The 21,158-nt window shown below is 41.7% G+C and overlaps 2 protein-coding genes across 5 annotated transcripts; both read left to right on the forward strand.

Annotated features, from left to right (window-relative positions):
- Positions 1 to 1,788: 1,788 nt before the first annotated feature.
- LOC120508269 (heterochromatin-associated protein MENT-like) lies at positions 1,789 to 13,333 on the forward strand. The gene is made up of 8 exons (XM_039721700.1): positions 1,789 to 1,850; positions 3,349 to 3,524; positions 4,755 to 4,841; positions 6,442 to 6,579; positions 8,518 to 8,635; positions 9,396 to 9,538; positions 11,307 to 11,474; positions 12,342 to 13,333. Exons 2-8 carry the CDS (start codon positions 3,357 to 3,359, stop codon positions 12,741 to 12,743), a joined length of 1,224 nt encoding a protein of 407 aa, XP_039577634.1. The 5' UTR covers positions 1,789 to 1,850; positions 3,349 to 3,356; the 3' UTR covers positions 12,744 to 13,333.
- Positions 13,334 to 13,637: 304 nt separating this feature from the next.
- Positions 13,638 to 19,345, forward strand: LOC120508345 (leukocyte elastase inhibitor-like). Of its 4 annotated transcripts, none has more exons than XM_039721838.1 (6): positions 13,638 to 13,882; positions 16,047 to 16,140; positions 16,538 to 16,715; positions 17,595 to 17,732; positions 18,804 to 18,921; positions 19,152 to 19,345. In XM_039721838.1, the coding sequence occupies exons 3-6, from the start codon at positions 16,548 to 16,550 to the stop codon at positions 19,328 to 19,330; spliced, it is 603 nt and encodes a 200-aa protein (XP_039577772.1). In that variant the 5' UTR covers positions 13,638 to 13,882; positions 16,047 to 16,140; positions 16,538 to 16,547; the 3' UTR covers positions 19,331 to 19,345. The 4 variants fall into 4 exon arrangements, with proteins under 4 accessions (XP_039577772.1, XP_039577782.1, XP_039577751.1 ...); XM_039721848.1 differs by having other exon boundaries at positions 16,050 to 16,140; XM_039721817.1 differs by having other exon boundaries at positions 13,640 to 13,882; positions 16,047 to 16,159.
- The last annotated feature ends 1,813 nt before the right edge of the window (positions 19,346 to 21,158 follow it).

Below are 21,158 nucleotides of genomic sequence, written 5' to 3' on the forward strand. Positions count from 1 at the left end.
AATGTGTTTTCTTCTGTAAATCCAGTATCTCTTACCAAACAGGATCTTGCAGCAGCTGGTATATACCACAAAGAGTGTCTACACATTTTGGGAACCCTTTCTTCATCTTCCTGTATTTTTGGCCAATCTTTGTATCTTGTAGTACCACTAACTGCTTGGGTTTTGTTTTTTTTTTTTCCTATGAATTTATGTAAAAACAAACAACAACATATCAAGATACACAGCAGAAACATTTCTTAAGCTCATAAGTAAATACAACATTGCCTAATACATTTTCGAAGCAAGAAAATAAGATGCACATGCAAGGCACAAAAACTGCACTTAAAAACATAAGGTATGAAGAAAGCAAGGCACACATATCTCTCTTGAAACCTTGTATGGCATATGCAGCAGTCAGATTTTAAATGTATAAAAGCACTAAAATATAATCCTTGTTCAAAAGATGAAATTCATACTGAAGATGAACTTCATACTTTTCTCTATAGGTTGACAGCATGCAGGTAATGTGTTTACTCTGCATGTGCCCTACTGGTGGGCAGAGGCCATTTTTTACTAAGGTTGAATGTAGCAGAAAAGACAGATCATGATCACAAATAACATTTATCAATACAATTTAATCTGAGTTACACAGATTGAGATCAGAATTACACTGGTTTAAAGTAAAACATTTGTGCACATCTTACATTACACCTTTGCTGATACCCAGTTTACACATTCTCATGTTTCTGCTCCCTGCTCTAACATGACAGTTTTAGTAAAAGAAATCATTACAAGCAGAGTTTCCAAGTAGCTTTTCAGCTTTTGGTGGATCATTCAAACTGCATTTGTGAACATCTTACTTTACACCTTTGCTGATACCCAGTTTTACACATTCTCACATTTTTGCTCCCTGCTCTAACATGACAGTTTTAATAAAAGAAATCATTACAAGCAGAGTTTCCAAGTAGCTTTTCAGCTTTTGGTGGATCATTCAAACTCCCTAAGTCCATCAGAGACTAAGCTCAGTACAATGCAGGACCTGTAGGTATCTAAAGCACTTTCACTGATTTTGCGAGGACCAGAAGTCTTTCAAAACAACATCCACCAGTTCAAATGAGCCCAGAATTCACTCTTATTTCATCACTTATTTTAGGCGACTGTGTAAATACCTTCTGAACTTCCTTGGTGATCTATTTTCTTAAAAAAAGGAGCAAAAATGCAAAATATCCTTGTATGAAATAAGAGCTTTATGTGACCTGACTGTGTAAATACCTTCTGAACTTCCTTTGTGATCTATTTTCTTTTAAAAAATGAGCAAAAATGCAAAATATCCTTGTATGAAATAAGAGCTTTATGTGACCTGAGGTCTACAAGTATTTAGATGCTTCCCCTCAAATTTAACAAGAGGATCAATGAGATTAACAGTCTACTTCAATATTCCCTTTTAGCCATAGCTTTGAGATCAGTTTCTATTAATTTTCCCTGTTGGTAGAGTACAGAGAAAAAAAGGTGTAAAATTATTTCACTATATCTGTTGGCAATGCAGCGTGGTTGAATTATTTTCTGCAATTCCTATGTTTTTGCGGGCCAAACTCCAAGGTTGTGGAGGACATCTGTAGGGAACTGGCCTTCATGTTCCAGGACATACACCCACCTTGAATTGAGAAGGTCTCTAAGTTCTGAAAGCAGGTGGTAGAGAGGAGAACTAGGAATAAATGAGAGAATGTGCACATTCAACACCAGAAGAGGATGTAGATAAGAAAAGGGAGGTGCAAATATTTCTACATTTACAAAAGTACTCATTGCCCCACAGACCGCCACAGATCCTGACTGAAGACAGATCTTAACTCTTTTCTCCCTCAGGATTTCAGGTAATTAGATATTTGTATCAAAATAACTAGCTTTTATTTGAAAGTCTTAAAAATTCACTTAAAATTCTTTGGAACTGAGTGGTTAAATGATGACACAAAAGTCATTCAGTGGAATGTTTATTTTTTTTTATGAAGTGTAGCCCATAGGAAAACCTTGTACTGAGGCACAGTGGACAGAATGCAAACCAGGGCTGGGCAAAACCTACAGACCCTGGGAGGGCAGAAAGTTTCCTGACCTGTGAAAAGGGTGCCTTAATCACCAGGGAGTGTCAGCATCTCCAGGAACAGCAGTAGGATATGTGATGTGAAGGACCTAAAAATGCTTAGGCGTGAGCTAGACTGCATGGTATTCACCTCTGAAGTGCTCCTGGGAATGCTTCAGAGCTGTTGCAGAGCTCTGGGAAGCTTTAAAAGCAGAACTTGAGGACCTCAAAGGCTCCAGGCATCTTGGACACTCCATGGGAGCAGCCCACTTCAAGGACTTCAGTTTTGATTTAACCACACAAATTGTGGGTGAAGATGGGTTTAAATGCCCAACTGCTGTTGTTGATCTAATGCTTAAATTTTACTTGATGCCATCTTACACTAACTTTATCAAATGTTTTATTAATCTTTATTCTGATGAAGATAATGGAAACGTCTGAGTTTGTCATAATATTTATCAAAGTATTAGATGGACCAAAAAATGCTAATAGGATGCACAGGTTTGTTCTGGATTCATGTATGAAAATCAATTTAATCCTGGGGTTGTGGTTATTTGTTTGCTTTGGTTTTGTCCTGCAAAAACATACCTAAGAAAAGAGGAAGAAAAATTATAGAAAACATACTGAACAAACCAGCAGGAAACCAAAGAAAATTTGTTGTTGGTTAAAAGAGGAACTATTTGGGGTTGTATGTAAGATAAAAGAATTTTCTTGAAAAACAGAAATTAGCTAAAATTTCCAAATCCAGCTAGAGTTTCCAAATATGGGCTTACCTCCACCAAGAATGTGTAATAATCTGTATCTCTCTACTAGCCTTCAGGATATATCATCTGAACTCAGCTTTTTTTCCACAGAAAATAATAGTACAGGAAATTTAAATAAATAGAAAAAAGCCCAAAGTAGCACGGTGAGAATTTATTCTGTTTCAGTCTCTTAGAATTGAATAATAACTTCAAGAAAATAAGGGAAAGAGCAAATAAGTTTTTGAAACAAGTCTAAACTCTGAAAACGCTTCTAGCTAAAATTGTACTCAGCTGATGAAAAACAAATAAACCTGACAAGGACAATGAAAGTGATGAGGAAGGAAAAAATAATTCAGGTCTTAGAAAGAAACCTACTAGCTGACTGTACTTGGTCTCTGTGCAGTATTTTACCGAGGGTAAAATACTTTTTTACCCAGGGGTGTCTTCAGACTGTTTTTGAGAGGTGCAGGCAATCTCCCACTGGCAGCTTCATATTTTTTAAAAGAAGTGAAGGGGCAGTCACCACCTCTCTCTGACACTCGTTTGTCTCAGGTGTACCAATGGAATCTCTCTCAGTATCAACCAACAGCTTCACTCTGGACCTTTACAAAAAGTTGAATGAAACATCCAAAGGCCAAAACATTTTCTTTTCTCCTTGGAGTATTGCAACTGCTCTTGCCATGGTCCACCTGGGTGCAAAAGGTGACACTGCAAGCCAGATGGCTGAGGTAAGCTCTGAAATTAACCATGTTCCACCTTCAGGGGGTTCCTACATAAATTGCACTGTTATTCTACCTATGGAGAACAGCGAGGAACAAGATGGGAGGACAGTGATCTGCAATGCTGACAGCATGAGTACAGCTATTTTCTGTACCAACACTATGGAAGGTCACTTCCACTTTATTTCCATGATCTTTGCTTTCCACCAACCCTACATTCAGCCTACACTTACAGTTAACAGAGCATTGCAAGTGATCTGCCAAGAGCAGTTATCAACATTTAGAGGCTACTCTTGGTCTTGCTTGGAGCTCTCTGTTCCATTTTAACTGCCCTCTGAACAGAATAATTAACCTAATATAGTGCCCAAAAAGTAATGAGTACACACCTCTATTAAAAAAAATTAATATGGCACTATGATAGCTAGAGAAAGGACATCTGGAGATAATCTCTTGAGCAAGATACAACTGCTCCTAGATCTCAGCCGGTTCTGGCAGCAGTATATCTGCTTTCTCTTACTGCATACAGTAAAGCAAGCTGAATAATTAACCTAATATAGTGCCCAAATGTACACACCTCTATTAAAAAAATTAATATGGCACTATGACATGCTAGAGAAAAGAAATCTGGAGATAATCTCTCGAGCAAGATATGACTGCTCCTAGATCTCAGCTGGTTCTGGCAGCAGTATATCTGCTTTCTCTTACTGCATACAGTAAAGCAAGCTTTCCTGAACATGTGTTTGGCTACACAGGAGAGGCAGAAATCTTTGTGACATAGTTAGTCCATAGAAATTATAATTCTTCTACGAATAATGGAGCTGTGTGAGTACTGAAAATATCAGAGAGTCATAGAATATATTGAGTTGTAAGGCACCTCCTGGCCCTGTGCAGGACACCACAAGAGTCACACCATGTGCCTGAGAGTGTTGTCCAAACACTTCTTGAACTATGCCAGGTTTGGTGCTGTGACCACCTCCCTGGGGAGCCTGTTCCACTCACAATACTGATCTATTATTAAGCAATCCATGTGGCCAAAATATATATAGTGATGATACAGTTACAAAGATTTAATCAATGTCCTCAATAACATGTAACATAATTGTCCTCAATAACTTCAACAGACTATCATTGGGCATGGCTGGTGGATTACCATGGAAAACTAAGATATTTACAACCCTTGGGCATTTTAATCTCAAACAAACAAGCTGTCTTTATAAACACTTATCATCATCATCACAGGTTCTTCATTTTAACGAGACTGCAAGAGAAGGAAGTTCATCTGAGACAACAAGGCCTTCTCCAGCAAGACCAAAGAAAAGAAAGATGGTATTTATTACAACAAAAGATTCTGAGATAAAAATCTCTGAAAATGGTACAGTCCAATGCAACCACTGCTTTTAGGCTTTTACCATCTGCTTGTTTTCAGTCTATTATCTAATAGTAGTCTCAGTTCAGTAAGAACTATACACAGAAAAAGTGAACAAGGAGGTAATATGGCTGTAAAACTCATTAATTCAGTCTTTCAAAAGCAGAACTGAAACACTAACAGAATTTTGATTGCCCATAATACTCTCTCATTTGGTTTTAGCTGGGCTGTGGAAATAGCAAAAAAATCATTGGTCCTAATATGCTTTGGACAATTCCATTTCTTATCACCTTCAGGCTGGTTGGGATATTTTTTCTGTAGTGATAAACAAGTACTGCATTCACACCTGACTCCAGCCCCACCCAATTAAGTCCCTTCCTCCTTTTGTATGCACAGACACAACAGGCAGACAACACTCCCCTTTAAGGTAACGTGTGTCGACTCACCCTTGCTCATCTCCTCCCCAGAGACTTGCCAGCAGGAGAAATGGCCCAGATCTTTTTCAACAAATGAACTCCCTAATCACTGAAAAGCATTAAATGCAATCAAGCCATGTTTTTTTCAGCATAGAGAACTGAAAGAAATTAAATTAGACTAACTTCAAATAAAAAAGGGGATTATATATTTCTCTCCCTTGATGATGTGAGATGGTTCTTTAAGATGAATCACTGCATTCCCATTCATTTTAGCAACTCACTGACTTCATAAATTGTAGCACAAACTGCCTAATCTTTTCCTTCAGGTATTTCCTTCCCCCTGTTGCCTCTTTGTTCTATTCCCATCCCACTGAAAAAAACCAGCCTCTGTTATCCTGTGTCCTCTGCCTACCAACTTCTTTCCTAGGTGTCCTTCCTGGCAGCCCACACCTCAGCATGAGTGAGAAAAGATCACAGCAAGGAATGACAGACAAGTCACCCTGAGTCAGTGGCAGAGGCTCTTGGAGTCTCACGTGCAGGGCACAGCACATGACATGGGGTAGGACACTGCATCCAGGCAGCTGGTGGGGAGCTGCTGGCAGGTAGCAGCTCATTCCTCCATTTGCAAAGCAACAGCTGGAAACAGCTGGCAAGCAACCTCATCCTCCCTTAAACCATCACCACTGACATCCAAAACAAGCTCTCTCCAAAATCCAAATAGCAACAGAAAGTACCCATGTGAAACAGAAAAATTTGAATAGTTGGTAAATCCATGACCTGACATTAGTTTCTGTGAGGGTAGAACACATCAAAAGTTGCCAGGCTGCATTGATGGATCCTTGTGAAACTGAAAGGTCTTGTGAAACTGAAAATCAGGCCTGAAAATGACAAAAATGAGGAGACTCAGATGCACCATCAGATGATGCCCCCAAATGCCCCCAGAGTGCTGCAGAAATAAATCATTGCCCTACAGGTAGAATCCCATTTATCTACTTATACACAGTTCTGCAAACATGCAATATCCTCAAAAAAGTTTCATTCCCTAAAACTCCTTTTTAATAAAAACAGCATGAACAATTTAAATAAAGCAGGTGCAACAGAAACAAAAAAAACCAAACATAATTAATTGGTGTCTCTTTCCAAGGATCCTGAGCATGAGGGAGCAGAAAACATCCACTCTGGCTTCAAAAAGCTCCTGTCTGACATCAACAAACGCAGAAGCACTTACTTGCTGAAGAGTGCCAATGGACTGTATGAGGAAAAGACTTACCCATTACTGCCTGTGAGTTGCACATCTTTACTTGGGGGTATGCTGACATGAAGAGTGATTATCAATAGAGACGATAAAAACATTCCAAATGATAGCACTGGGGATTGAGAGAGTGCACGAGGACAGCCATAGAGGGATAGTCTTGGACAGGCAAGAGGTCCATCTGTTTTCAGCAGTGAGCAATAGTTTGGCAAGGGCATGAGAAAACTGTGTAGTGATTCTTCTCCAGAATCTGCTGTGGCCACCAACTGCTCTGCAGCTCAGGGACTTCCTGAGCCAGAGGGCATGTCTACTTAAGTGATCCTGATGAGCTGTTGTTTCAGGGCTTTGCACACTGGTCTTTTGAATCTACTTCAGCCCTCAGCACCAGGATTTCCACAGCTGAGCTATACACTGCAGGAAGCACTTGTGCTTTCTGGGCTTGCTGCCTGATGGCATCGCTGTTGGTTCATCTCTGTTCTGAAGGACATTTCTCCACACCTCTGGTCACCCTCATCCCTGTGTCTGTATTTTTTATACTGTAGTGTTTCTGAGACTGAGGAGGCCACAGCTGCATTGCAAACTCAGACAGTGGACACACTACAGTATTATAAAGTGTCATTATAGAAATTTCTCTTTTGTTGCCTACTCTTTTCTTCATAATTCCTACATTTTTATTTGCATTTTTGGCCATGATTAGGCAGGTTTTTTTCATGCACCTGTCCATTACAGCTTCAATACCTCATTCCTAAACCATAACAATCACTTCCTATATCTTACACTTTACTGGATTACCTATAAATATGCTAATATATATATTTTAACGTAAGCATCTAGACTTTGGTTTTATATAAAAAATACTGTAGCACAGATTACAGTACACATATCTCTGTGGTACTGCAGCAGTAATAACCCTTCATTGTGAATGTTTTTTCCTCCTACTCTTGGATTCTAGTCTTTCAAACAAATGAGATGTATCTCTGTAGCCCCATGGATGCTCAGCCTTTGGTGACAAGTCCTACAAAATGCATTTTGGTAACCCAAAAAGACTGTAATGGCTCAGCCCTTTTACCCATATGCTTCCTAACACCTTCAGAAAACTCCAACAGATTTGTGGTTTTGGATTTCCTATTACAAAATGTGTTGACACTTCTCCAATAAGTCACGTTAACCCAAACACCCACTACACCCATTCTACTCACTTGCCCCACAGCGACTCATGGTTTGTAATTATCTGTATCTCTGAAATCTTTGCAAAACTGATGTTGTATTAATCATCCTCCAGGTCCTTGGAAGGGGGTTTTTAATGTGATTACTGTTCTTTGATTTTGGAGTTTGTTTGGTTTCCTGAGTAATAAACAATTTGTCTTTCTGAATGTGTATTGCTCATTTTCTCCATAATCTCATGTATGTTTGCTTTACAGAGAATCAAGGGAATTTCCTGCTGGGAATCTCCATGCAGATAGCAATGGAAATGTTAATTCTGTTTTTCTGCCATGACTTTATTCTACCAGAACATTCCTTTTATTGTCCTCACAAATTTTTTGCAGGTTCCTCACCCTCTGAAGCAAACTAAAAGCCTTTGTTCAACTTTACATGAGACTATTCTTCCATCTTGTACTGAACACTACTTCATAAATCAGGAAAAAAAAAGTATTTAAATTATATAAAAATGTCATTTTGAGAAATTAAAAAATGTAAAGGTTTCATGTATATTTCAAAACTAAAAATTTCTACCTTTGATTTCAAACAAAAAAATTTGAAGTATCCGTTTCCTTGAGACTGAAGTTTGATCCATCCTTACTTCATATTTAGAAGTGAATGTATCAGGCCTTACTATAAGGGTTATTGCATATAAACCAAGTTTTCTTAAATTATGTATCAGCAGATTGTGTATTCTGTTAAACTGATAATATTTTTATAACTCAAGTTCAACTACATAAGCACATGTTCTTTAATTCTATCTTTCAGAAGTTCTTACAACTCATTACAAGCTATTACAATGCAAAACCACAAGCTGTAAACTTTAAGAGAGCTGCAGAACAAGTCAGAGCACAGATCAATTCATGGGTAGAAAATAAAACTGAGAGTAAGTATCACTCTGATGGCTTTTTTCTTGTCTAACTTTCAAATATTTTGTATTTCCACATTTATTGCTCTCACAGCCAAGAATCCATAAAAGGTGGAAGCTCAGGGCAGGGAGGTGATGAGTAAAGTACAGCTAAATAGTCTGAAGAATGTCGCTCTCCAGCCTAACTGCTGCTCCTTACAAGGTCCTTCCCTGAATTCTTTATGCTGTAGCCTCCTCTGAATCATTGCTGTTCAAAGGCCTGCACAGGTACTCTGTGGCTACACAATGATTAGTGAGGGTTTCACTTCTGCATTCTTCAGCTGCTGGCAACCAACTTCACAGAACATCCAAGCTATTCTGCTTTACCCACTTTCCAATACCATTTACTACCAAACGCCATTTATCACTATAATTTTAAAAAACCCAAAACCCAGAGTATTCATAGAATGGTTTAGGTTAGATAGGGGCCTTAAGGATCATCTTGTTCCAACTCCCCTGCCATAGACAGGGACATCTTCGACTACCAGATTGCTCAAAGCTCCATCCAACCTGGCCTTGAACACTTCCAGGGATGGGGCATCCACAACTTCTCTGGACAAAGGACACAGAGATACTTCAAAAGGTCATTTTTACCATATGTACAACATAAAAACATACAAAAAATACCCTCCCAAATGCAAACATTTTTGAAAGAGAGGTAGGCACAGACAAAGAACAGTTAAAATTGGCAAGTTGTGCAGTCACATGGAATAACAGTCCCTTTATCTGATTTTTGAAGGGAAAATACAGCGTCTGCTGCCTGCAGGATCTCTCCATTCTCGCACTGTGCTGGTCTTAGTAAATGCCATTTATTTCAAAGGAAAGTGGGAGAAGAAATTTCTGGAGAAAAATACTTCTGAGATGCCCTTCAGAATAAGCAAGGTAAATTCCTTGTCATTATTATATCATTATGCCTGCTGTCCTATGTTAATATGTCTATTAGTGAGGAGAAAATACTTCATCTGTATTTAATATGCCACTGCAACACTACTCATAGCTGAGAAAGTGGTAAAAACTCAGGAGAATACAAACTGTGAAAATAACTCAGCATTGTCTTGTTTATGCATATCCATGAAAACTGGATTTTTAATTTATAACTCCTCAGTATCAAAATACTTAGGAACAGTTGAAGTTTGTTTTTGTTTTTTTTTTAAAGTAATAAGCTAAGCAAAGTAAGCTAAGCAAAGTAAGTTAAGAAAAGTAGCTTAAGGACAAGAAGAAATGTCTCTAAGCACTATTTTCAAACAGGACCAGGTTGCTTTTGAGAGCAATGTTTACACACACCTATAGCTCACTTCTGTCTTGGGACCCTGAGATCGTGGGATCTCATCCAGCTCTTCTTCCCACATGCACCCTGGGTTTTACATCAAACCTCACAGGGAATTTCCATGGGGTTTGTCATTTTAGCTGAGTGTGTGAGCGTGATCTATTCAGATGATCTACTCATTGAGCTAACAGCATTTAAATGATCATGCACTGACAATTCCCAGTAGCTGACTGCACGCATATTTCTGGACTGTGTCAAAAGCAAGCAAAACTATTTGTCAATGGAAACAAACATTTTGTTTGACATAGATTAAGGGTGCAAATACCTTTTGTATGCCAGAAAATGTGAACCAATTGATGTGACTGTGTACCCGAAACCTACTAGACTACGTGTGCAGTTTTAGGATCTGTCACAGCAGTTGGTTGTGGTGGGTGACCTTGGCCAGCCACCAGTTGCCCACTGAGACTCCCTATCACTGCCCCTTGTCAACTGGATAGGGGGAGAAAAATAGGATGAAAAGGTCATGCATGGGTCAGGCAAAGAACAGGAAGAACATTTATCAATTGCCATCATGGGCAGAACAGGCTCAACTTCAAGAAATTCATTTACTGCCAATTCTCAGAGTAAGTTAGTGTGAAGTAGACCAAACATAAAGTGCCTCCTCCTCACCCTCCCTTCCTCCCAGTCTCAACTTCACTTGCAACTCACCTGTGCCCCAAAGCAGTGCAGGGGACTGGGAATGAGCTAATGTAGTCGTCAGCTCATTGAATGTTCTCTCTACAGCTCCTTCCTCCTCCTCCTCCTCCCACTTTTCCTCTGCTCAAGTGTGGGGTCCTGTCCATGGGATAAACTCCTTCACGTGGGTCCTTCCCACGGTCTGCAGTTTTGCAAGACCTGCTCCAGTGTGAGTCCACTGCGGGGTCACAGGTGATGCCAGAAAAGGGCTGCTCTCCACAGCATGACAGGTCCTGCCAGGAGCTTGCTCCAGCATGGGTTCTCCAGGAGCTGCAGGGTGGATTTTTGCACCACCATTGTCTTCACCATGGGCTGCAGGGGAATCTCAGCTCCAGGGCCTGGAGCACCTTCTCCCCCTCCTTCCTCACAGATCTAGGTGTCTTCAGGACCATTTCTTAATCTTTATTTTAGATTTAGAAATACATTACATGGGATTCAGTTAATAGGTTTTTAGCTTGTGTGTTTATACTAATTTTTTATAAAGATCTCAAAGACTTTGAAAAGAGGTGTGTGTGATCCTGTCTAAAGAAAAGGGTCCTGGTATCCAGATGCTGCTGAATCTTGTACTTGTTTTCAGTTCGATGAAGCAAGTAAATTTTATCATCCTTTTAATGTGTAAAGTAATTTTTATGTCTGAATTTTTTCCAGACCAAGACTAAACCAGTACACATGATGTTTTTGAAAGACAAATTTTTCATATTCCATGAAACCACAATGAAATTCAGAATCATTGAGCTGCCATATGTGGAAAATGAACTCAGCATGCTCCTTCTTCTTCCCGACGACATCAGTGATAACACTACTGGCCTGGAGCTGGTAAAGCAGACCTACTGTTGCATCACATACACTATGAAAGAGTAACAGAAACAGATGAAAAGAGTGAGGAAGAACAAGCTTCCAAATCACAGTAGAATAGCTCTTTGTTTCAGAAACTGTAACACCATGATTTTCAGCTTAGGATTCAGGACATGCAGTACATTGCAAACACAGTACATCTAAAACCTATGTCCACACAACTGTCTTGAACTATTTTGTATCCTCTTTCCTATTGCCAGTATAGCATAGGGAAAACTAGGATCACCATGCCCTAGAGTTATCTTCTCCTGAGGGCTGTATTAATTCATTCTTATGTAATTTTCAGTCTGGATTTCCAGCTGATAGTTTGAGAAACCTCACCACAAACTAAGTGCTGACTACCCTGACCCAGAAGGTGCCAACAGCAACTCATGACTATGCCAGGATCAGTTTCAGATTCTAAGCAGAGCAGGGGAAATATTTTTATTTGTACCTCAGTTCCCACGCATCCTATTTATCACCACTAAAAGAAAATTTATCCATATACACACACATCAAGCACCTATTATTTATACAATACTTATATGATTGTTATAAGTAATACATTGCAAAATCAGCAATGTTCTTCACACAAGGGGAAGAAAAAGATAAATTACTCTGAGGCTTCAGGCCTACACCTCCTCACCTTTAAGAAAATAAATAGGAGTATAAGTCACTCAGCACTTTGTCAGATCACGCCCTCTAAATATTATGCACGTTCCATCTGTAGTCACTGCTGGTAGCTGGGCCTTGCTTTACATGTTCTTGATGAGCAATAAGACACTGGTCTGTACATGTCTTGTCTCTGTCCTTCACATTCCAACTGCTTTCTTCCTCAACTCATTGCAGGTGGAAAGAGAGCTGACATATGAGAAACTGTCTGAATGGACCAAATCAGACAATATGATGAAAGCTGAAGTGAATCTATACCTGCCCAAGTTGAAGCTGGAAGAAAATTATGACCTTAAATCCCCTCTGAGCAGCATGGGGATACGAAATGCTTTTGACCCAGGTCAGGCTGATTTCACAGGGATGTCAGTGAAGAAGGATCTTTTCATCTCACAAGTTATTCACAAAGCTTTTGTGGAGGTCAATGAAGAAGGTACGGAGGCAGCAGCTGCCACAGGTGTATTGATGATGAGATCAAGAGTCCCAACAATGACTTTCAAAGCTGACCACCCTTTTATCTTCTTTATCAGACACAACAAATCGCAAACCATCCTCTTCTTTGGCAGGTTTTGCTCACCCTAGTTGGTGAGCCCTTGCCCTGCAGAGCAGGAGATGCTTGCTTGCTAGCATAGAGGCAAACCCCAAACCTGAGGCTCCAGGGGAGCAGGAACTGAACCCCTTCCTCATTAGACCACACACTCTGGTGCCTGAGGCACAGCTTTTCCAATGACTCCTTTCTAAGCCGAAGGGACAACCATGGCAGTGCCACAAGGATTGTCTGATGCCTTGCACCCACAGATCAATCCTGGCTATCGTTTGGATCAGGCCATCATCATAGCTCTGCCCTTATCACTGTATATCTCTCCCACTCAGACTCTGGCAAAATATATTTGTGCACAGTGCTGTTTCTCCTTACCCTTGTGATGAGGGCCACTTACGCTGATGCAGTCCTAGCATGTACCCCCAGCCTGCAGCAATCAGACCCAGCTCCTGCTTTTTAGCCCTAGACTAAGCCCTGGAGTTAATACTGGAGGCAGATCTCCCAACCTTCACCCTGTGGTCATCCCCCCGCTTGCCTTCCACATCTCAGCTGCAAGTCTTCATCAGCTCCCAATAACCCTCATGTTGCTCTACAGATTCCTTTTAATAAAATAATAAAAAAATACAGCTTTCTTATGGCTATTTGCCTCACTCAAACCCTCAGGAATGCGAGAAAGGGTTAAGTCCGTACGGTATCTGGCTACAGCAACAGCTCAATGTGGCTCAAAGCAATCAGAAATTATTCAGAAATAAGTAATTAATAGCGCCTCATGGACCGGGGGTGTTTTCTGTCAGCTCTGCCAGAAGGGTTAAGTCCGTACAGTGTCTGGCTACAGGAACAGCTCAACTTGGCTCAAAGCAATCCTAGCCTCAGAAATAAGTAATTAATAGCGCCTCATGGACCGGGGGTGTTTTCTGTCAGCTCTGCCACGAGAGGGAGGCAGAGGTGGAGAAACACGGGCCGTGGCCGGCGGAGCTGCAAGGGCAGGGGAGAGGCGGCTGCCAGGCCAGCCTGAGGCGGGGGGCCGCCATTTTACCGGGAGGGGCTGCGGCGCCTCCCGTTCCCGGCGGCCAAGGGTGAAGCGCCTCAGCCTCTGGCTAAATCCCGGGATTGGGCGGGCTCCCGTTCTTTCCCTCTGCTCGGCTGCGCTTCCGGGAACAGGGAGGCGGCGGCCGGCAGGGTGAGTGCGGCGGCCGCGTTGCTGTTGCCGCGTGGTCGTGAAGGTTTTCTACGGGGAAGCCTGTGCCTGTGCTTTTCAGGGTTTTCTTGTTTTGCGGTGTTTTTGGTTTTTTTTTTTAGGAAGTAGAGCTGAATGACGTTGCTTTTACTGTGTTTTGCATTTTCTTTCTTTTTCTTCTCTCTTTCGTGACATTGCCTAAACACAGCTGCTTCTTGCCAGCTGGAGCCGCGGCGGTGCGGCTGGAGCGCTTCTTGTGGGAGCGCCGGGAGCGCCGCGGGGTTGGGACATCTCCCGCGGGGCGAATCTCGGGGCGGGGGCGGAAAAAGAACTCTTCTTTCTAGGGACGGCCAAACCTTTTTGTGCCTCAGCTTGCTGGGACAGTGTCAGGCTCCTCCCTGCCCCTCCCCGCCCCTGCAGAGGCACAGGGGTCAGGAGCCCGAGAGCAGCGGAGCTGTGTCATTCCCTGCGTCCCAGGGATGCCAAGGGCCATCACCAGGAGCTGTCCGCGGTCTTGCCCTGCAGGTGTTTTTACATCGCTCCCAACAATCCAAATCCTAAATGAAGCCTTTTCCCTCAAGGAAGCCTGCTGTAGTTCCGCGGGTGGGAAAAGGGGTGTCTGTGCCACGGACAGAACTGTGTCTGTGGAGATGGACATGGCCTGGTGCTCACTGCCCTGAGTTCCCTCTGCGGTTGGGAGTCAGCTTGAGACTCCTCTGATGTAGCTGACTCGCCATAGGGAAGTGTCCTTGTTTGCCGGACGCTGATCCACGTCGTAGTTAACAGGGGAAGTGTCTCTTGGGCTGCAGGCTGGAGGAGAGCTGCACCCTGCTGTGGTTTTCCCATGGCAAGGCCCTGCAGTGCTTGACTGCTGATTGATCTACATACAGCCCTTTGGTCCGTAAAGACTGTCCTGAGGCATAGGTGTCGACTGCTGAGAATATATGCTTCAAATGCAGAGTGGCAGGAACACAAAACTGCACCGGTGTCTCACTGCTGACCTGCAGAGCATGGGGAGAGCAGACTGAGGAATGAGCTGCTGTCAGCAAACCCTTTGACCACGGAGGGCTTTGCAGCGGTTTACAATTGACTGACAAATATGTGCTGTGAGGCTTTTTGTTCCTTAAAAGTGCAGTCATTGTGTATTGTCTCTGAAACTGTGGATTCCAAATTGTGCATGTCTCTGATGAGGAGAGTGTCCATAGTTATGTTGCTATTCCTGAGCTGCAGAGAAAGCACAGCTGACTATGCAGATGTAACTCCTAGCTTTGTGTCCCAGCTGTTGAATATTATTTATCATATTTATGAATATTATTTATTATTTAAATGCCCCTGATTTTCAGGCAGGCAAATAGTGTCAATTGTGTCCTTTTGTCTGTAAATTCTTGCCAGTTGTGGAAGCCCTACAGACACTTGTAGAAAATAACAGCCTGTTGGTGTCACTATTCCTGTGTGTTTTGACCTGGAGGTCAAAAAAACCTTATTGCTAGCAATCTGCAGATACTAGGGTCATAGGAAAATTCAGGTCTACACTGTAACCAGCGTGAATGCTGTGTGTCTCTTCTTTATTCTGTTCGGTGAATAAGTTATTCATTCAGACACAATTGGAGGATTGTTTCCATCTAAGCATGCTTGTTTTTTGGTTGTACTTTTTTCAAGTTATGGGAGAAGAGAAATAGGATTAAATTGCTACTTTTTATAGCAAAGCTGCTAGCAAGAAATTTTCTTGGTTTGAAAAGCATGCATGTGGAAACTTGCGCTTTTCAACTCTCTAAGATAATGAATCAGTAGTACAAATTATTTGGTGGGTTTATTTGGTAGCAACAAGTCAACACTAGGCCCTGCCTAAAGGGATGAACAAAAGACAGAGATAGTAAAAACTATCAGCCTTTATCTTATGATGACTTATGATATGTATCTGTGGTTAACTCAGTGTTCTAGTACTTATTGCTCATTTGATAGGTGTGGTGTTTAATCTCAGATTCACTGCCTATAGCAGATGAATACAGAGTATGACAGTTTATGATTGTGTGCGTTGCCATGTTGCAGGCAATAAAATGGAACTAAAATGAACTTTGATTTTTTTTTTTCTTTGTAATACAGCAGGAAATTGCAGTTATCTGTCAAGCTGGTGACATAAATTTTTTTCTTTCCTTCTTTTATCTAGCAGGCCAAGTCATTCTGCTGACTTCTCCCAGCCGGGCTGGAAAGTTTAAAAGCCAGCAAGCACACGTAGAAGCAAGCTGCAGGTACCACTGAAGGTCTGTAGACTTACAGAAGGTAAGAGTTGCTAATTCTGCTATTCAGATGTCTAACTTTGGCTTTGGTGTTCCAATAAAGGGGAATAATTTTGTGGGTGAAGTCAAGAGAAAGTTCTTTCAGGGAGTCTTCACCAAAATGCTGTTGTGCCTGATCACTTCAAAAGACGTCACACTGTATATGGATGTGATTGCAATTTAGAAGCAGACCCTAAACTGGTAAAATAATTCAAATGTGTAGTATGGGATCTCAGGTCCTTGTGGCACAAATCGGTCTCCAGCGAGCTGATAATTTTCCTACCTTTGCTGCCCAGTTTGTGCTGGGAAGTGTAGAAGGGGGAAACAACTGTTTTGTATTCAAAGAAATTTGATCATTCTTGTTCTGTGTTTTATGTCCCAGGCTCGGAAGCATGGAAAGCCTCTGTGCAGCAAACAGCACTTTTGCTGTGGAGCTGTTAAGAAAGCTGTGTGAGAAGAAGAGTGGGCAGAATGTGTTCTTTTCACCATTTAGTATTTCTTCTGCTTTGTCTATGGTTTTGCTGGGTTCAAGAGGTGGCACTGAAGCCCAGATAAGCAAGGTATGTCAGAATAAACTTGGTGGATGGCATTTGATGGGATCATATGAAAAGCAGATGTGTCATTCAGTCTATGACATGCACTTGTGCTAAACTGTGATTTTCATTGTGGTGTGAGACAGCAGAGTGCTTCCTCTGCTGTGTGTATAAGGACAATCAATTTTCATTGATTTTGAAAGGGGATATTCCTTCTTTATGAAATTAAGCATTTCCTGGGTTTTGTTGAGTGGGGATTTTGTGGTTTTTGAGACAGATCATCTTTAATATGTAATTAAGAGCTATGTGTTTTTATTTTCTTTTTTTTTTTTTTAATTTGGCATGATCAATTTCTAGCTCCATAAAATATTTCTGCTTCCTTGTTTGGGCTTAATATCAGACAATACATGTTTTCAAAACATAGAGACATAAAAATAAAATCCACAGTGACTGAATGTCAAACTGTTAGAATGGTTTACACTTTTTTGTTTTAAACTTGCTTAGGTAGCAGATAGTACTTGTCATGTGTTTTACGTGTGACCTGACACAATTAAGTGCAAAATCAGTCCTTTTGGTTCTGATGTTGGGCTCTTTTGCAAAGTGAGAGATGAGTAAAAACTGTAATTATTTTTCATATTTACTATTAATATAAGTTTCTCAAAAACTTATGTTGTTGCCATAGTTGGAAGTACTCAAAATCCATCTGGACACAGTCCTGGACTACTGGCAGTAGATGTCCCTGCTTGGGCAGGGCTTTGTAGCAGATTGTCCCCACAGGTCCCTTCCAAACTGAGCCATTCTGTGATCCTGTAAGGCTTGGCTGGGGAAAGGACAATCCAGACTAGTTAATTTGCTGCTCCCTAATTTATGACTTGTACAAGCACTGCAGATGTCATCTTTGTGCAGGTGCTTTCTCTGAAGAACGCCCAGGATGCTCACAATGGGTATCAATCCCTTCTCTCTGAAATCAATGATCCAAACACCAAATACATCCTGAGGACTGCAAACCGGCTCTATGGAGAAAAGACCTTTGAGTTTCTTCCAGTAAGTAGCCATTTAAATTTGTTGTGATTGTTAGGATAAAGCACTTGCTACCTCTTTCCTCTGGAGGTCAAGGCAGGCTTTGGGGTTTGCCTTCCAGATTTTCTGTGCTGAGAGCCAGGAGTGCAATAGATTCTGCCAGAGCCTGGTGTCTGCACTTGGTAGAGAATATTTTTTAAATAACACGTGATCTGAATATGGCAGAGCAGGGTAAAATCCATCAGTCTCTACACTTGAGGGTTCTGTGATCCATTCATCTATTTGTCTGTGGGACAAATGGTTGATATATCTTTTAGAAAAGTCTGAACTGCAGATGTCATCTTTGTGCAGGTGCTTTCTCTGAAGAACGCCCAGGATGCTCACAATGGGTATCAATCCCTTCTCTCTGAAATCAATGATCCAAACACCAAATACATCCTGAGAACTGCAAACCGGCTCTATGGAGAAAAGACCTTTGAGTTTCTTCCAGTAAGTAGCCATTAAATTTGTTGTGATTGCTAGGATAAAGCACTTGCTACCTCTTTCCTCTGGAGGTCAAGGCAGGCTTTGGGGTTTGCCTTCCAGATTTTCTGTGCTGAGAGCCAGGAGTGCAATAGATTCTGCCAGAGCCTGGTGTCTGCACTTGGTAGAGAATATTTTTTAAATAACATGTGATCTGAATATGGCAGAGCAGGGTAAAATCCATCAGTCTCTACACTTGAGGGTTCTGTGATCCATTCATCTATTTGTCTGTGGGACAAATGGTTGATATATCTTTTAGAAAAGTCTGATAAATAAACTTATAAAATCATATGTTATGTCCCTGAAGCATAAAATAGAAACAGGAAAAAAACCCTTATAACTTCAATGAATTTCTGGTAGCCATTTGTACTACAGTACATATGTCATTTGATTTAATAACAATTCCTAGTTCAAAGTTGTATAAATCCTAGTAGGAGCTTGTCAGTGAGAATTTTAAGCTATATGAAGCTGAGGAAGGAAAGCTGGCAGATTTCTGTGAAGAATGTAAGGATCATTGGTGTCTGAATGAGAGTAAATCTCTTGCTGAAAATCTCTTGTGAATGTCCCTGTTAGTCATTTATAGAGTCCAGTCAGAAATCCTACCATGCTGGCCTGGAACAGATGGACTTCCTGCATGCTTGGGAGGATGCCAGAAAACAAATCAATGCCTGGGTGGAGGAAAGGACTGAAGGTGAGTGCTTTACTCAGTACCCAGTTCTGTTTAATGGTAGCCATTGTTTGGGTAAACACCTACCCCTGGTTATGGGATTGTGAATTCAAACCACTCAGATGCTGAGCTATTGCTGTGCCTGGTGCATCATTCTCTTCTCTCTTGTGTATTAATTGCAGATACTATCTTGGATTATATTTAGATACATTTCCAACTATTAATGAATGTGTTTTTTTCTTTGTATGATAAAGGTAAAATTCAGAACCTGTTGGCAGAGGGGATTCTGGATTCTCTGACCAGGCTTGTATTGGTGAATGCCATCTATTTCAAAGGCAATTGGGAGGAGAAGTTCAACAAACAGAGTACCACAGAAAGGCCATTCCAAATTAATAAGGTACGATGTGCTAAAACTCTGTCATTACACTGTTAATGTGAAGTAACCTGAAATTACCACCTTTAGGAAGAAATTAAATTTTTCAAGCAGGGTTGCCTTGAGTGGGCTGTATGAGATTGTTTCTGCCCTCTCCCTTTCATAGGAACACAATCTTTGCAGAGTTTCTCTGAACTTTCACATAATTCCTAGCACAAAGACAGTTGTGAAAGATTGTGAATTTAAGTCTTCTTTAGTCAGAGCTTCCCTGCTTCATTTCTGCCCCTGAGCCATTCCCAAAGAAATGGAAAACAAATTTCCTTTGAATACCTGCTCTGCAGTCTTGTTTTTAGAAGTAGATCAGTGCTCTTGAGGAGACACTGGCCCCTGGCATGGGCAGGCCATGGCTGCCTCTCAGGATCCCCTGCAGCTCTGGGTTGGCTTCCAGGAGTCATGAACCTGGTTCATGGTGATGTGCCTTCCTTCTCTCACCTGCCTGAAGCAACCATTGTGGGAAATGGAAGCCCTCATGCCTGTATGGAAACTGTCCCTCCCTGCAGAGCTGAAATAAATCCAAGAAGGCTTTTAAGGGCTACTAGCACGTTTAAATAAGGGAGTGTTACTGTTCATCCCATACTCTGTACAAGAGCATTTCAGAGCCTGGCTTGGCTCCTGACACCTTGTCCTCTGTGAACAATTGGAAATGCAAAGTGTAAGCTGAAACCTTAAGCTAGTTACTTTACATGCTGTTCAGTAACAAAGAGTTACTTTGACATCCCAGAAACATTTCCTGTGAAATTATTTCTGTGACTCTTGCACTTCTTATGACTCTCTGGATGATTTGCTATTGCTGTGTGGCTTTGTTTTTGCTTATTGATCCTTTATATGTGTCATTGCTACTGCAAAATAATTTCTGCCATATTCTCTCTGAGCATTATTCCAATGGGCACTACTTTAATAACAAAAAGCTATTTATGTGACAATCTCGTGAAGGAAAGGGAGAAAGCAATGAAACTGAGAAGAATGGAAATAATGATGTAAACAATAGTAGCTGATGCTCCATGTGGAAATGGAATAAGATAGCAGATAATGAAAATAAGAATAAAATCTCTGCCCTCATTACTATCCTTATGACTTTTAAGAATTCATAATAATACTCTTTCTTGGTATTTTTAGTATATACATTTGAAAGTATTTTAAGTCTTTGATATAGCCACACAGAACCACACAGACCAACAATAAATGCACTGAAATAACTTACTCATTTATTGTGAAGAACAATGCCCCTCCTTATTACTAGCTCACTTTAGTGCTTGTCACTAGTTCTTAAGATAACAAAAGGGTGAGGACATGTATTTACTATACAGGGATCTTCACAAACATTTTTACATTAATAATCCAAAAGGAAATCTCAGGACTTTTAGTTATTTACAAAGGACAGTGTGGTGTCTGTGTTCTGTGGTGTGTGATCAGTTCTCTTTGGAACTGTGTCAGGAGGAGGAGCCTTGCGGCAGGCCCGGCGGGGCTCGCTGTCGCTGCCCGGCCCAGGCGGGCGCTGTGTCCCGGCTGTCGCCGGCCGGGCCGGGACGCGGCCGAGCGGCCTCGGCTGCGCTGGGGCTGCGCGGGGCGGGAGGGGCCCGGGGCAGCCTCCGCCCTGTCCCCGCCCCGGGGCATCCCCGGCACTGGGGCGGCCCCGGGGGAAGCGCGGAAATGCCGCCTCGGCTCCCGAGAGCGCAGCGCTCCTCGGGCAGCGCGGGGTGCGCTGGAAAGGGCTCTGGCTGCGAGGCTCGCACGGGCGCTGCAGGGAAGGGAAAGTGAAGGCACCGCCGGGACATCGGTCCTGAGGTGGGCTCGGGAGCTGCTGGCGTCTTCTTTAGCACAGAGCTTG

Source organism: Passer montanus, unplaced genomic scaffold (genome assembly GCF_014805655.1).
Source record: "Passer montanus isolate IOZ18808 unplaced genomic scaffold, ASM1480565v1 scaffold107, whole genome shotgun sequence".
Lineage (NCBI taxonomy): Eukaryota > Metazoa > Chordata > Aves > Passeriformes > Passeridae > Passer > Passer montanus.